General features: G+C 36.8%; 1 protein-coding gene across 2 annotated transcripts in view; it reads left to right on the top strand.

The window, feature by feature from the left end:
* The window catches only part of TAF3 (TATA-box binding protein associated factor 3), a 230,570-nt gene that overhangs the window by 139,105 nt on the left and 74,569 nt on the right, over nucleotides 1-16,896 (top strand). For both annotated transcript variants that reach the window (XM_020965107.2, XM_078154893.1), the window contains exon 3: nucleotides 10,008-11,836. In XM_020965107.2, the coding sequence (XP_020820766.1) occupies nucleotides 10,008-11,836 (1,829 nt within the window). The remainder of the gene's footprint in view (nucleotides 1-10,007; nucleotides 11,837-16,896) is intronic.

Below are 16,896 nucleotides of genomic sequence, written 5' to 3'. Positions count from 1 at the left end.
TTGCTATAGAATTTTGTGGATTGAATGCTATTGTTCTAAATGTAAATAGTTGCAAAGCAAGTTTAATCGATCACGTCAGTGTTCTATATTGTTTATAATAAAGAATATTTTTTAGAAAGTAAAAGGTGATATGTTCCCCAAATTGACTTTTCTTTGGGGCCATCTTTCTGTAAGTTAGTGAGCTTTTTTCTTTATTTTTTTTTTTCATTGAAAGTATAAGGACAGCCACTGCAGCTAAAGAGAACGTGTTGTAAAAATGGTTGTTTGAGATTTTTTTAAAAATTCTGAACATACGCATCAAAAAAAGGTATTTCCATACATACAACACAAAAAGGATTCCTTGTGAAACCATGACTCTCTCTGTTTTTTAAAAACATGTATAAAATAAATTCTGCACATTACTTTCAATCTGTCTTGCTTGTCTGTGCTTTTTTTCTGAACATCTTTCTGTTCTCCTGTGTATATTAGAAATACTTATCCCATCCTGTTTTGGCATAATTATTGCTTATTCCCCTTCTCTGTTGCACATACCCCTCCCCCCCTCCCTGCCATGAACTGGGAATAAAAAAAGGGAAAGAACTTCAGTGTAACAAATAAACATAGTCAGGCAAAAGCAATCCATATAGTGACCATGTCAAAAAAAATGCATTTGTCTGCACCTTGTGTTCACTACCTCTCTGACTGGAGATGGGTAACATGCTTCATCATAAATCCTCTAGAGACATGGTAAACACTTGAATTTAGGGTTCTTAAGACTTTCATCTTTGTTTTGCTTTACAGTGTTGTCCTTATATAAATTGCTTTGGTTCTGCTTCTTTTACTCTTTATCATTTCATACTATGCAGAATATTCTGAAATTGTCATTTCTTATAGCATAGTAATAATGTTCCATTATGATTTCATAATACACGTTCAGCCATTCCCCAATTGCCTAAGAGACAATCTAAGGCATTTCATTTGTTCTAGTTCTTTTCCACTTCCCTCCCTCTAGCCCCCAAAGAATCTCTCTTTAAGTATAGTAAGGTTTTTTTTGTGACTGTTCCCTCTCTGATATTATCTTCCCTCTTAGCCCCCTCGCCCATTCCCACTTGTCTCCTTGTTGAGTTTGATGTATTTCTTTACCAAGCTGCATGTGTATGTTTGCTCATTTCAGATAAGAATGAAGTTCACCTGATAACCACTCTCTTTTCCCTCTTTCATGTTTGTATACTATTCTCATACATCCCAATTATGAGAAGTATCAAGTTCTACCCTCTTATTTGTCCTATCTGCACAAGTATATTTCTCCTTTTACCTCTTTTCTCTTCCCTATTTTAAAATGATTGGAATAGAATGGTTCCCTCACAGGAACTCTGTTCTTCTGAAAAGACTCTTATTTCTTCTCCCCTTATTAGAATGTTAGCACCTATATCATCATATAACTCTGTCCAGTTGTTCAACTAAATTTACTTTTCTAGGTGTCTCTGTACTCTTGTGTTTATATTTCAGAATTCCTATGCAGCTCTGTTCTTTTCATCAGAAATATTTGAAAGTCTTTTATTCCAATAACAACCCTCACCCAGGGTAATAATCACCTTTATAGGGTAAGGTATGCTTGATTGTGGGCCAATAGTTTTTGCTTTTTGGAATATCATATTCTAAGATGTCCTCAGGTCTTAGGTTTTATGTACAGTTATCCCTTCCATATCACAACTTTCCCCATCATGATTTCCAATATATTGCGAGTTGGCATAAGAAATTAAAACGGAATTTTAGGGGGAATTTTGTGGAAGCCACAGATAACATGCAAAGGCCAGCAGGTGACACAGAGCCTATACTTAATACTTAACCCAAATTTTACAAAAAGGTACAGGAAACACCCCATTAAAGAAAAAGAAAAAATTGAGACTTTCTCTCTGGTACCAAAGAGAGGACCAAAAAATTTTACAGGGATTTTCCAGATCTCAGGAGTGGTGTGCCCCTAACTCCTGTGATGTGGAAGGGAGAACTGTAATCCTGACTGTCATTCCTTTGTACTTGAACTACATTTTTCTGAATGCTTGTATTATGTTTTCTTTGATATGGAATTTTGGACCTTTTTTACTTTGGGTTTTGACTCTGACATCCTTAGGACTTTTCTTTCTTGGCTTTCTTTTAGGAGGTAATCAGTGGATTCTTTCTATCTTGACTTTACCCTCAGGGTTTAATATATCTGGGCAGTTTTCAGTTATTATTTCTTGAAATCTAGTGTCCAGACTTTTTTTTTAAATCATTATTTTCCAAGAGTCCAATGAGACTTAAATTATTTCTCCTTGTGGTCTGATTTCCAGGATACTTGTTTTTTGTATTTTATATCTTACATTTTCTTCTGTCTTTTGGTTTTATTCTAATGTTTCTTGATATGTCATGGGGTCTATTTGGATTTCAGTTTGGTCTGTTTTAGTTTTCCATATCTTGTATAAGCTTTTCCATTTCTCTTACAAGTTACTTGATGTTCTTCCACTTCTTTTCTCAAGAGCATTTACTTTATTTTTAAACTGTTAGTTCATTTCTTCCAGATATCCATGTAGTCCTCACAGAAATAGCTATTTTTCTGGCTAGGCATAGCAGCACACACCTGTAGTCCATGCTATGGGAAAACTCAAACTAGTGAATCACTTGAATTTGAAAGTTGTGAGCTTCGGTATGACTACCAGGTGTCAGCATAAAGTCTCTTGCCAACCTAGTGAGCCCTTGGGAGCTCACTAGGCGGTCAAAGAAGGGATGAGTGGGCCATTGTAGGTCAGAGCTTCTATGCTGATCAGCAGTGGGGTCAGGCAATGAGTGGCCCTTACACTTCTAGCCTAGGCAAGATAAGAAAACTCAGTCTTTTCCCTAGAATTTTTTAATCCATTTTTTTTCCTTTTAAATCTCTGCTTCAAGTTAATAAACTCTGACTTGCAATAATTTTTGGTACCGATTGCTTTTTTCTTTGATTACTCTTACCTTTAATTCCTGAATTAGATCTTTGTGTCTGGACCAGGTCCCTCCTGGTTCTTGGCTTTGGTTTAGATAGTCAGCCTTGCTTTGACTCACTCTAGGTTTCCTGGGTCTTTGAAGTTCATAGTGTTTCAGGGATCATAGGATCTTCAGGGCCCTTTCTGGTGTCTCAGGACAGAGTGTTAGGGAGCTCACAGTCCAGGATACCTGTACTTTCCTGATCTGGGCACTGTGCTAGTTGCCGCCTCCTGCTGTTCTCCCGTACTTCTAATGTCACCTCCTCACTGCTTCTGGACACAGCCTTGCCAGATATAGGTGTCCTGTCTCTGATCCCATTTGGTCATCTCTGTTTTCTTCAAAGTTATCAGTGATCTTTTAATTGCTGACTCTGATGTTCTTTTCTTGGTTCTAATCCTTCTTGACCTGTATTCTCTATTTGACATTATAACTACTTTCTCTTCTCGGATGTTCTCTTTGTGGGTTTTCATTGCGCTGCTTTCTCCTGGTTCACCTAACTTCATATCTAACTGCTCCTTTTCGTGTTCCTTTCCTGGCTCAAAATCCACAATATACCTACTAGCTATGGATGACTCCCAAGATTCTGGCCTGGGCCTTTTCTCTTCTCACTCTATTCTCTTGCCTGATAACATTGTCATCTGCTGTCTGCTTAACTATCATACCTGTGCATATGACTACCTGATCTACCTGTCTAAGCCCCAGTCTCTCCCCTGAGAGTCCTGTATTACTAGTTGCCTTTGGGACATTTCATGTTGAATATGCTAGAGATAATCTGAAACTCAAAGTATGTAAAACTACTCATTATCTTTGCCCCTAAACTCTCCTCTCTCTCAGACTTCCCTATTTCTGTTAAAGGTACCACTGTCATTCCAGATTTCAGGTTTGTAATCTTAGCATTATCATGGATTCCTTACTTTCTCTCACCCCATATATCCAGTCAGTTGCTAAATCTTTCTGTCTCTTCCTTCACACTGTTTCTTATAATCTTGTGCCTTTTCTCTACTTGCACAGCTCTAACCTTATTTCAGGCCCTGTCCCATTTCATCTGTGTTATTACGACAGCTTCCCAATCAGTCTTCCTGCTTCTAGTCTCTTACTACTGCAATCTATACTACACACTCCTGCCAAAGTAACTTTCCTTAAAACCTGATATATTTTTGCCCTACTCAAATCAACTCCATTGGTTTCCCATTGCCTTATCTGCTTAGCTTTTAAAAGGCTAGGCCCTAACCTATCTTTTCAGCTTCATTGGACATTACTCTCCTTTCCATATTCTTTGATCCAGACAAACTACTTTTCCCGTTTTTATATGCATGGTATTCCAATTCCCATGTCTGTGCCTTGGCATTCTGGAATGTAGTCCTTCCTTCCCTCTACCTCACAGAGTTCTCTTTTTCCTTTAAGATGCAGCCCAGGCACTATCTTCTGTATGAGCCTTTTCTTGTACCCTCCCAATTGCTAATGCCCTCCCTCCCAAACTACCTTGTATTTAACTATTTTGTACATAGTTATATTTATTAACTTTATGCTGTATGCATTTTTTAGATTTTTATCTCCCCATCAGACTGTAAATTAATTCCAAGTAGGGATTTTTTTAAATTGTTTCTGTATCCCTAGCACCTAGCATAGTGCCTGGCACAAAGTAGTCACTTAATAAATAATTGTTGGGGCAGGTAGGTGGCTCAGTGGATAGAGCACCGGCCCTGGACTCAGAAGGACCTGAATTCAAATCCGGCCTCAGACACATAACACTTACTAGCTGTGTGACCCTGGGCAAGTCACTTAACCCCATTGCCTAGCCCCCCCAAATTAAATAATTGTTTATTAATTGTTCATCCCATTCACATTCACAGTTGTAATAGTTAATTGTATATTACCTTCCTATTCACTTTTTTTTTCTTTTCTACATACAACTTGCTCACTCTTTATTATAAGTTCTTACCCTTTAATTTTTTTCCTTTTAACCCGCTCTTTGCTATTCAAGCTTAGGGTTTGTTGGGTTTTGACTAATTCCTCCCTGAATTCTACCCTTTCTATTATGCTTCCTCTTCTTTTTCCGATCTGTATCCCTGTTGAGTTTAAATATATTTCTACACCAAACTCTGTGTGTGTGTGTGTGCGTGCGCGCGCACCCTCTTTTGACCAATTTGGATGAAAATGAAGTTCAAGTGAAACTTATTCCCGCTGCTCCTTCTATGTATATATTTCTAATTTATTGATTGTGGTTAATTCTAGATAAAGGAATTCGACCTCTAAGAGGTTTAGTTAGTTGCTTCAAAATCTAACAACAAGGTGCGGCAAGGTGGCTCAGTGGATAGAGCACTGGCCCCGGAGTCAGGAGGACCCGAGTTCAAATGTGGCCTCAGACGAAACACTTGACACTTACTAGCTGTGTGACCCTGGGCAATAGTTCACCTTTTCCTTGATTTGCTTCTTGTTTGTTTTTGTAATATTGCTTAGACCTAAATTGTTGTATATACTTATGACAGTCTGAAGAGCAGAAAAAGCTATTCCTGTCCCAAAATCTTTCTCTCATTGGCCTGTAGGTGTTTGAAATGTCCTAAAATCTGTTTTATTGATTAAAGTCATGAGTTCATAAGTCTTTGTTAAAATATGGGTTACTTGGGAAGGTAAATGTTAACAAATTTACATAATATATTGGATGACATAAAGTTGTAGCTTTATGTTACCCAAAAGAGGAACTAGGATGTTGAGAAAGTGAACCACATCAAATTCATATATTTTGATGGGAGGTTGTAGATAGGTCTGAATTCTGAGATGTGAACTTCAGGTGTAATGTTGGGGGAAGAAAGGAGAAAAGTCAGAAGGTAGTATGAAGCCATTTGATGTTTTCAGTGAAAGGGGATACCAAAATCAATTCTGTCTTCCTATTTCAAAATATTGGTGTTTTAGAAGACAAATATATATGATTACTTCAGCAGTGAATACTTTTAAAAGCATTTCAATTGAGTTGTAATCTTATGAACTTAAAATTTATAGTATCATCCTTTTTGATTATTGATCATACAGACTTATCGTGGTATTTGTGGAAAAAGTGCCAGTGACTCAGAAATGAGCCTTGCATACCCTGTTTTCATTCTCTTTCCTGCCCATCATGGCAAAACAGAAGTTTTTCAGTATTAAAATATTGCTCAACAAATAAGTTTTCTGTTATTGTTTCAAAAAAATCAAGTTTAAATGAACATATTACTGGGGATAAAGAAGCTATTAAAGTAATAACCAATAGCTATCAAATATTCAGTTCATATTTGTTTTCCTACTCTCAGTTAGAGCACAGATTTGAGTTTTTTCTTAGGAAAGACAGATTAAAACTAATTCGCCAATTCTTTGTATGCACATCAACCTAATTTCTTTTTCCACCAGATGCAGATTAGATAAACTTAATTTTTCTATTTTATACTTTCCTGCCTTAATATTGCAAAATAAACTGTAATTCATAGAATCTAAAAAGTTGAGAGACTACTAAAAGGAAACATAATTTTCAAATCCTTTCCACTCGTCATAGAAGACTGTTGTTTTGTCCCCCAATTATTAGTCAACCATCAAGCATTTATTAAGCACCTAATATATGCCAAGAGTTGTGCTAGGGTATACAGACACAAAAGTGATATAGAACTTGTACTCAAGGAGCTTAAATTCATTTGAAGGGACAATGTATACATAAACAAATATACATAAAACAAAAACAATATGATTTTGGAGGAGGGGGAAGGAGGTTAGGGCATTAGTATCTGTTGGCATCAGGAAAGGCTTCATGTAGAAGGTGGCACTTGAGCAGAGTTTTGAAAAGAAGCAAGGTATTGATTCTAAGAGGTGAAGGTGAGATGAGATGAGAATGCATTCCAGGCATGAGGGAGAACCAGTGCAATGACACCGAGATGTAGTGTTATGTGTGAGGAATTGCAAATAGGCCAGTTTGGATGGACTGTAGAATGTGAGAGAGGGAATAATAAATAATGATATTCAAAAGATAGGTTTTGATTAGGTTGTAAAATGCCTTTTAAAAGCCAAACAGAGGAGCTTATATTTGATCTGAGAGGCAGCTGAGAACCGTTGAAGTTTATTGAGTAAAGGAGTGATATGGTCAGATCTGAACTTTAGGAAAAATCATTTGAGCATGTATGTGAGTTGGAGAGCAGAGTGCCTTGAGGCTGGGGAAACAATTAATGCAGTTATTATAGTTGTCTAGGCAAGAGGTGATGAAGGCCTAAAAAAGGGGTGTTGGCCATCTAAGTAGAAAGGGGTTGGATGTAAAGAGATATTGTGGATATAGAAACAAGATTTGGCAACTGATTAGATTAGGGTGAAAGTGAGTGAACCTGAGCTGATGAGGGGCTATGTCAGGGTGGTAGCAGTATCAGAAGAGAGAAGGGAGCATATAAAAGAGATGTTATGGAGGTAAAATTGTCAGGCCTTGGCAACAGAATAGATATGGGGAAGAGAGAGAGAGTAAGGAGTCAAGGATAAGATCTAGATTTTTAGCCTGGATGACTAGAACAATTGTGGTGTCCTTGAAAATGATAAAGAAGTTTGGAGGAGGGAGGTGGTAGTGGAGATAATGAATTCAGTTTTGGACATGTTGAGTTTATGATGTCTATGGGATATCCTGACAGTTGAAGATACGAGTTCGGGGGTTAGGAGAAGAGTTAGAGCAATAAAACTTTAAAAGAAATATAGCAAATTAGAAAGATACTTAGGAAAAGAGAATGATGCTCAATAATTATTACTCAGTAATTATCCATGTAACAGCATTGTGAGATTTATATAATGATGAAGCAAAGACCAGATCAATCTCTAGGGTAGAAAAGCAAGGTGCTGTTCACATTTATATGAGTGTGTAGCTCGCATTTATATGATTCTTTCACTTTTCTTTCAACAGTCCATCATATGAGGTTGGAAGTATTAGTTTTATTGTCATTTACAGACAAGGAAACTTACTTACACTTTACTTGCCTATTGTCGCTTTTTTTGTTTTCATCTCCTTCAAGGATGAAGTAGACCTTACCTAGGTTAAAAGTGGTTTAAAAAAAAAACAAACCCTAAATTTTATGCTGTTCATTCCAAATCTGCTGGTTTGTTCTTAAAACTGAGATAATTATGAATAAAGATGATTAGGAAAGAAATTAAGCTAATAAAACTAAATAATATACTTCTTAGAATTCTGTTACTAAAATATAGCTTTAAACATCTCCAGAGGGAGCATTAAAGATCTGGTTTGTTCTGAAACCAGCCCATGCCCTTTCTAGAAATGACCCAGACTCAGATTCTGTCTTGGAACTAGCTTAATCTAACTCAGGATCTCTAGCTCAGCTCATTCAGAAGGATCACAAAAGCATAGATTCACATCTAGAACAGACCTCTGAAGCCATCTAATCCAGCTCCCCATTTTACAGATGAGTAAACTGGGGCCCAAAGAAGGGAAATGACTTGCCCAAGGTCATAGAGATGTAGCAAGTATTAGAGGTAGAATTTGAGTGTAGTTCTTCTGATTCTATAGGTGGAACTTTTTCTAGTTCACCACAACAAAAATTTTCTCTTTTTCTTTACAGTGTTTCTAGATAAGGCTCACCTATTTAGGATTCTCACCCAGACAACTGATGCAGGACCCAGATCAACCTCTAGGGTGGAAAAGCAAGGTGCTATTCACTTTAGTGCATAGCTCGTATTTATGTGATTCTTTACATTTAGTCAACACTCTACCCTGTGTGGGTGTAAGTGTCAGCTTTATTGTCATTTGCAGATGAGGAAACTGAGGCTCTTACATGTTACTTGCCCATAATCAAAGTATTATTGAACAACTGAGCTAGGAGATTAACTCACATTTCCTGGCTCCCATATGTAACATTGCATTCATTGTGCTAGAATGCCTCTCTAGCAAACTGAAATTATAGGAACACAACTTTCACAGCTATACTTCTGCAGTTGAGTTGCTACTGAATTTCTCAGTACCAAGAGTAATATATTATGTGGAAGAAAAGGCTATTAAGTTACAGAGGTTTTTTGTCTTGTAAGTTGACATTTAGTTTGTATATATTTTCAACTCTGCCACCCCCAATTATTCAAGTCTGTTTTTTAAACAATTGAATTTATATTTTTCACTGATTCAGTGAATACTGTATAGGTCTTAGGATAATTAGATTCACTGATTCTTTTGAATAAGGGTTCTTAATTTTTTGTGTGTTATAGACTCCTTAGGCAGTATCTTAAAACCTAAGGACCCTTCTCAGAATAGTATTTGTTGCCTACATTCATAATTGAAGGAGATGCTAAATTTCAGTAAGAAGTTAGTGAAAATACAACTTGTATTTTTTTTTTAAATAGACCTCCTGAAATCTATCCACACACCCAGCTTTTTGGAGAATCTCATCTGAATGTGATAAATTTATTATCTTACCTTGTGCTAGTTGCTTTATAATAAATTTCTGCAATCTTGTAAAGTACTAGATTAAAAATTCTGGAGGCTACATTTATGGAAGGGTAGAAACAGAACATGTAATGTTATATCCTTTTCCTGCAATAAGTGTCACCTAATGATTATTATACATATAGCTGTGCAAAGGAAAACTTTTTAATAAACTCTTGTCAAGATCACGTCTACTTTAACTTGCTGTATCATTTCAAGCTTTTCAATATTACCTTATTTGTGTGCATTTTATAGTTATCCTAAAACATGTGAGGTCTTTATTTTGACACATGTCTATATCTATAGAGAATTTTAAAGCTAGCTTCTTAACAGCCTCTAAGACATCCAGCAATAATGCTATTAATTGGTGATAGAATTTGATTATTGTTATATTATTCCATATGTACATCATAATTTACGTAGTCACTATTTTTCTCTCAGTGTTAACACTATTCGGGTTTTGCAGTTTGGAGAAGCTTTTGTGTTCTATTATATTACCTTACCTTTTGTGTGAGTAAGATGTCTATTAGTAATCCAGCTCTGAGGAACTGTTATTATGCATTAAGCAAACTACAAAAGCAATTTTTGTTTTTCTGCTTTATAACAGAGGAAGAAGAGGAGCAGGTACCTACTGATGGAGGCACATCAGCAGAAGCCATGCAGGTTCCTTTGGAAGAAGAAGGAGAGTTGGAGGAGGATGAGACCATTAATGACGAGAATTTCTTGAGCAAGAGACCATTAGACAGTCCTGAAGCTGAAGAAATACCTGCCATGAAACGACCACGGCTGGCAAGTACCAAAGGGGACACCCTTGATGTAATATTGGAACCACGAGAACCACTTAGTTCAATAAATACTCAAAAGGTTCCACCAATGCTATCTCCAGTTCATGTGCAAGACAGTACAGACTTAGCCCCTCCATCACCAGAACCACCAATGTTGGCTCCAGTTGCAAAATCACAGATGCCAATTCCAAAAACATTAGAAACAAAAACATTAACACCCAAAACCAAGGCCAAAATCAGCTCTCCTGGACAAAAGATAAAATCACCTAAAACCTCTCAATCACCAGCAATGGTTGGAAGTCCTATTCGTTCACCAAAAACTGTATCCAAAGAGAAAAAATCGCCTGGACGTGCTAAGAGTCCCAAGAGTCCCAAGAGTCCCAAAGCTCTAATTCATACTTCTCAAGCACCAGTCAAAGCTGAAACACCAAACAGAACTCCTTTGGCTGCATTAAGTGACAAAATTGGTAAAGAAAATATCCAAGTAAAACAAACTCAAACACCACCTGATTCTGGGAAACTGAACAGTGAGAATCAATCTAAGAAGGTTGTTGTAACTGATAAAACTATTGATGACTCCATTGATGCTGTGATTGCACGAGCTTGTGCTGAACGCGAACCAGATCCCTTTGAATTTTCCTCAGGCTCAGAATCAGAAGGAGAAATTTTTACTAGCCCTAAGAGGATTTCTGTTTCAGAGACTACTACTCCCAAAGCCTCAGTATCTTCCAACAGTTTCAGTAAGCCTGGATCCACCCCTATCCCTCCTTCAGGGGGAACTTCAAGCTCAGATATTTCATGGACAATGGATGATTCCATTGATGAGGTTATTCGGAAAGCAAACATGGGAACTCCTTCCAATATCCCCACCAGTTTTCCATATTTCTCTTCTCCTTCTGCTTCTCCCCCTACTCCAGAACCTCTTCTCAAAGTATATGAAGAGAAAACCAAACTGGCTTCATCAGTGGAAGTGAAAAAAAAATTGAAAAAGGAGCTTAGGACAAAAATGAGAAAGAAAGAAAAACAGAAAGAAAGAGACAAGGAGAAAGAGAAGGAGAAAGAAAAGAGCAGGGAGAAAAGCAAAGAGAAAGAAAAAATCAAGGAGAAAGAGAAAGAAGTCAACCGGGAAACAAAGTTTCCTTGGAAGGACCTTATTAAAGATGAAGACTCAGATCCCTACAAATTCAAAATAAAAGACTTTGATGATGATGCAAAAGTAAGGTTGAAGGATGGCATCATGAAGAGGGAGAAAGAGAAGCACAAAGATAAAAAGAAAGAAAAAGAGAAAGGCAAAAAAGAGAAAGAGAAGAAGGAGAAAGAGAAAGTGAAAGATAAAGGAAAGGAAGACAGGATAAAAGCTCCATCAACTCCACTTGTATTACCTCCTAAAGAAATGGCTTTGCCCATGTTCAGTCCTGCAGCAGCAATGAGACTGCCATCGATGCTGCCTTCCTTGTCCCCAATTCTTCCTGAAAAGTTGTTTGAGGAAAAAGAAAAGCCTAAAGAGAAAGATAAGAAGAAAGACAAAAAGGAGAAGAAGAAAAAGAAGGAGAAAGAAAAGGAGAAGGAGAAGGAGAAGAAAGAGAAGGAAAAAGAGAAAAAGGAAAAGGAGAAAAAAGAAAAGGAAAAGGAGAAACACAAACATGAAAAGGTAAGGCATTTTTATCCCCGTATACATTATCTGAATAAAGGCCTTTTGAAAACCACAGATAAACAAAATCATAACAATTACACACACACACACACACACACACCCTCTCTGGGTATAAATGTATATTGATACACACATACACATATAGGTATTTGTGTGTGTATCTGTATAAAAAGTAAATACATGTAAAATATGTAAAAAAGTAAATATATAAGAAAAATACACTCACACATATTTACTTTGAGTGTAAACTAGCCCTTCTTACTAGAAAGGTTGGTTTTAAAATAGAGGAAAAAAAGCAGTTCACAATTTTTTTTAGATTGACCTACTTAACATTTGAAAACAGTATTATGTTATTACTATCTGTGTGTCCTTGGATAAGTCACTTACCCTTCCTGTGCCTCAGTTTCCTCTTCAGAATAAAGGGGGTGAATTAGCATCTGAGGTCCCTTTCACCTCTACACATAGTACTTTTGTGTTCTCTTAACTTGTGATTGGGTCCTCTATACACTGAAAAATATATTAAAATTCATAACCCAAATAGAACAACATTATAGAAGTAATAACCAGCTCTTATCTACATTAATCACTTGTTCCTAGGTTAAAATAAAAAAGTCCTAGTCTGACATTTAAGGACCTCCACAGGCTGGCTGCTGGCTACTTTTCCAGGCCTATTCCTTACTATTTCCCTTCTCAAACTCTATATTCTAGCCAAATCAGTCTGTTAATTATTTCCAGAACTCAGTAGTACATCTCTTGCCTCCATTCATTTATGAAGACTCATACCTAGAATATATTCTGTCATTGCCATGTGTCAAAGTCCTTTTTTCAAAACTCAGTTCAGGTGCCACCTCTTCCATGAAGCTTTTTCTGCGATCTCTAGTTATTAGTACTCCATCAGTCCTTTAATTTATATCTTACATATTTAAGTACATTTTATATCTCTCCTCCTGCCTGTCTGCATTATCCTATCAAATGCCTCTGAAACCAGATAGTATCTTAGATTCTGATGTTAACATCTGGGGATTAATAAGGCAGGTTTTTTCATAGTAAACATTTGCACCAAACTTGTGGAAGGTGAGGAACTCTGATGGGAAAAAGTCTCTTGATTGGTAGCTAATACAATTGGTTTCATTTTAAGTTGATTACGCAGTTAACATTTTAGAGTTTTGTATTTTACTTCTGTTCAATTTGGTTATACTTTACATGTATTTTGGTTACCAGTCATCTTGGATGAAATATCTTTGTCTTTTGCTAGTCACATGGCTTGTTTTCTGGCCACTAAACTCATGGGGTGTCAAGCAGGGTACTCATACATTTGATGCCATCTTTGCTTTATGTTAAGGAGTATGAATAACAATTTAGAATATAGTTTTGATATTAGTTCCTAAATGGGATTTATTCTTACCCTCTCCATGCTTTTCCTCAACATACAGCAAGAAAAATGCTTTGTAAACCATAAAGTACTATATAAATTTGAATTATTATTTCATCATCATCATCATCATCATCATCATCATCATCATCATCATCCTTATCCCATAGGCCTTCATTATTTAAGCAAAGTTTCACACAGTACTTTTAAATATAAACCCAGTCTGGAAGGCATAAATACGTGTGAGATACAAGTGTCATTTTAGGACAGATTTCAGAGTAATGGCTAAATATTCATGAATTGTGATGAATATTTTGTAATGTCTTATTCCCTTCCCCACTTTTTCTGTCCGTTCACCCACCCCAAGATAGGAAAAACTGGTAAAATTTGCAGGAACAGTAGCCCTGACTTACAGCTTGCTGCTTCTTATCAATTTGGATCTCATACCAGCAACTTCAGATTCTGCAGAAACATGGACATTTTCCACACTAAGTCTGTCTGGTATGGTAACATGAATCAGCTGTGTTTTTTTAAATTTGCCTATTAATCTTATTTGCCACCTTGCCATCTATTACATCCTAGCCCTTACACAAAAGGGTAAAACTCAAGTAGCATATGTGGAAAATTTGTTAGCACCCTTGAAAGTATAATATGGAGGACATTAATTTGGAGCTGTGCTATGGTTTCTATTCTTTCTTTTCCAACCCTGTTTATTCTCCTATCAGTGTCATTTACCTCCAGGTCTACTTAAATGCTTCATGATAGTATGGAGTTTAGCCTGGGGCTGTAAGGAGGTAGAGCTTTGGCACTTCTGAAAAATACCAAAGGCTGAAAGGTCTTTGAGTGTAGGCCCAATGATGGAGTGTATATATTGTGTAAGATGGGAGGTACATGCAATAGGAGACTACCTCAGGGCCATGTGGCGCAATAGTTAGAGTGTTAGACTTAGAGTTAAGAAAACATGGAATCAAATCCTTCCTCCAACGCTGACTACTTAGGTAACCCTGACAAGTCACTTAACTTCCTTAGGCCGTGCCTCATATGCAAATTGGGGGGGAGGTGATGGGGTTAGACTTAGTAACTTCTCAGGTTCTTTTCAGTTCTGCATTGATGATTCTAAGAACCTCTGACCATAAGTTATAAAGAGGTTAAGATCTACATTAGTGGAGGGAATATGCACACCAACAAAATTACGATTTCTTGAAGTAGTGAGGTAAATGTCATGTAAGGGAATGTCGAAGTATACAGGAAATGGGGAAAGAGTTGTATTTCTTTTCACCTGAGGGAGGGTCTAGTTTAGAGCAAGATTTTCCAAAATGAGGACCATAGAATGACCCCAAGGGATTTATGATCAACTATATGGGGGGTGGGGTGGGAAGATGGGTCATAGCTAACCTCCCCACAGCAGCTCTTGTGATCTTATCTCCAACATTACTTCTTCATAACCCTTTACAAATCACTTTACAGTTACATTCTACCCCCTACCACCTTTGGCCATTTGGTTGTAGGTTCCTCAGAGTTTGTTAGCAAGATATATAGTGTAACTAAATAGGCATCTGATATAATTGCTCTGGCAACATCCCTGCTCCCCAGATCACCTTATCACTGGAGGGATGGGTCCTATTGCTTAGGGTAATGGTTAGTGAGTAAGAGCCCCTCCTCTCCTTTATTTTGTGTAGGAAAATGAGTTGCATAGGGTGAGCTGGCATGGATGGGTTGTCTCTTACACTGTAGATTTCATTACATTATCTTTCTTACCCCAAATCTACTGAACTTCCATATTTCTACTGAAGAAATCACTGTCTTTTCAATCACTCAGTTTTCCCATTTCACTGTCATCCTTGACTTTTCATTCTTGTTCACTCTACGTATACAGTTGTTTTCCAAGTCTCATTGTTTCTACTTCATCAATGTATCGCCTATCTATTGCCTTCTCTCCACTTCTAGGACTACCATCCTCATTGCGTCTTGCTTTGGACAATTTAAATAGCCTCCTGATTTGTCTCCCTGCCTCAATCCTCTGTTCCCACTCCAACCTGTTTTCCACACAGCTGCCAAACTGACATTCTCAAAATGCAAATCTGACCATTTTACTACACTACTCAACTCCAGTAGCTCCCAAATGACTTTAGGAGCAAATATTTGGTCCATATTTTGTCCTTTAATTTCCATTTTGGTGTAAGTTTAATAATATATATAATTGTTAACAAATAGTATATGTATATAATTTATTAATAAGTAAGCATACCTATATTAGGGGTGCATATTCAGTTTTTGCTAACAGTGATACATGATCAAAAATGTTTGCAGATCACCATTCTAGAGCCACAAACATGGGAAGGTGGCTTCCAGAGACTCTCATAAATCAATTACTAAGGCACTTTGGAAAAATAAGAAAATGGTTCTATCTAAACTGTAATGTACATAGTCATGCGAGCAAAAGTGCCACCATCCTGATCTACTCATAGGAGCACATAAATATTCAATGGGTCAAACATTGTCTTGAGTCATCAAGAAGGTATTTTTCAAAAACATTTCAAAAACTAGCTTATAAAACTATTTACCCACTAAGATAATTTCTGTTGGCTCTAATCAGATTTATCAGTGACAGTAAAGCTGATCTTCATCAGCAAAGACAATGACACAATCCCTTCATTAATAGAGTGCATACTTTTGAGTTATTTTTAGACAATGATGACAGATACGTGTTGCTCCATCAGCATATTCTAAACAAATTCTTATGACCTAGAACATTTTTTTCCTTTTCTTTTCAAATTCTCTTTTTCCCTTCATCCTTCCCCCAACCATTGAGAAAGCACAAAAATGTGATGCCTATTATACATATGAAATCATACAAAATATTTCTCCATTAGCCATGTTATGGGAAAAAAAGAAAGAAAAAAGAAAAGTGTACTTCAGTCTGCATTGAGAGTTCATCAGTCCTCTTTTTGGAGGTAGAGACAGCATTTTTCATCATGAGTCCTCTGATATAGTCACAGACCGTTATATTAATCAGAGTGGCTAAGTCTTTCACATGTGATTAGCATTACAGTATTGCTGTTACTATGTATATTGTTCTTCTGATTCTTCACACTGCACATTGTATCATTTCATATAAGTCTTTGGAAGTTTTCCTGAAGCCATCCCCTTCATCATTTGTTAAAGTAAAATAGTATTCCGTCATAATCATATGCCATAACTTGTTCAGTCATTCCCCAGTTGATGAGCATCCCTTAAGTTTCCACTTCTTTGACATCACAAAAAAAAATTTTTTTTAATTTTTGTATAAAAGGATCCATATCTTTTTTCTTTGATCTCTTTGGAATATACCTAGTGGTTCATTGCTGGCCAAAAATGTGTTTTTATAACAGGGGCCCATACTCTGGTCAGAGAATACAACCAAAGCTAAATGGCCCACACACATGTGAAATTTGACCTCTTTCATTCACCCCATGCTCCAATGCCATGATGTTAATAATACTAAATTCAGTAGGTGTGCAGTTTAGTATGATGAAGACTGTTTCCCCATTTTTGTGAAGATTCTTCCTTTCCTAAACATTGATATTTCTTTTAGTCCTAACTTAATTTGTTTAAGACTATAGATGTTCAGAATGGGCCTTGAAGGAAGGAAAGGGTATAAGCATATTTAGTTGAGGGTGAAGAGATGAAGATTAAGCCTAAACTT

The sequence above is a fragment of the Phascolarctos cinereus genome, unplaced genomic scaffold (assembly GCF_003287225.1).
Source record: "Phascolarctos cinereus isolate Bilbo 61053 unplaced genomic scaffold, phaCin_HiC Scaffold_1;HRSCAF=81, whole genome shotgun sequence".
NCBI lineage: Eukaryota > Metazoa > Chordata > Mammalia > Diprotodontia > Phascolarctidae > Phascolarctos > Phascolarctos cinereus.
The sequence above is the reverse complement of the archived record's forward strand: the minus strand, read 5'-3'. Positions and strand labels throughout refer to the sequence as shown.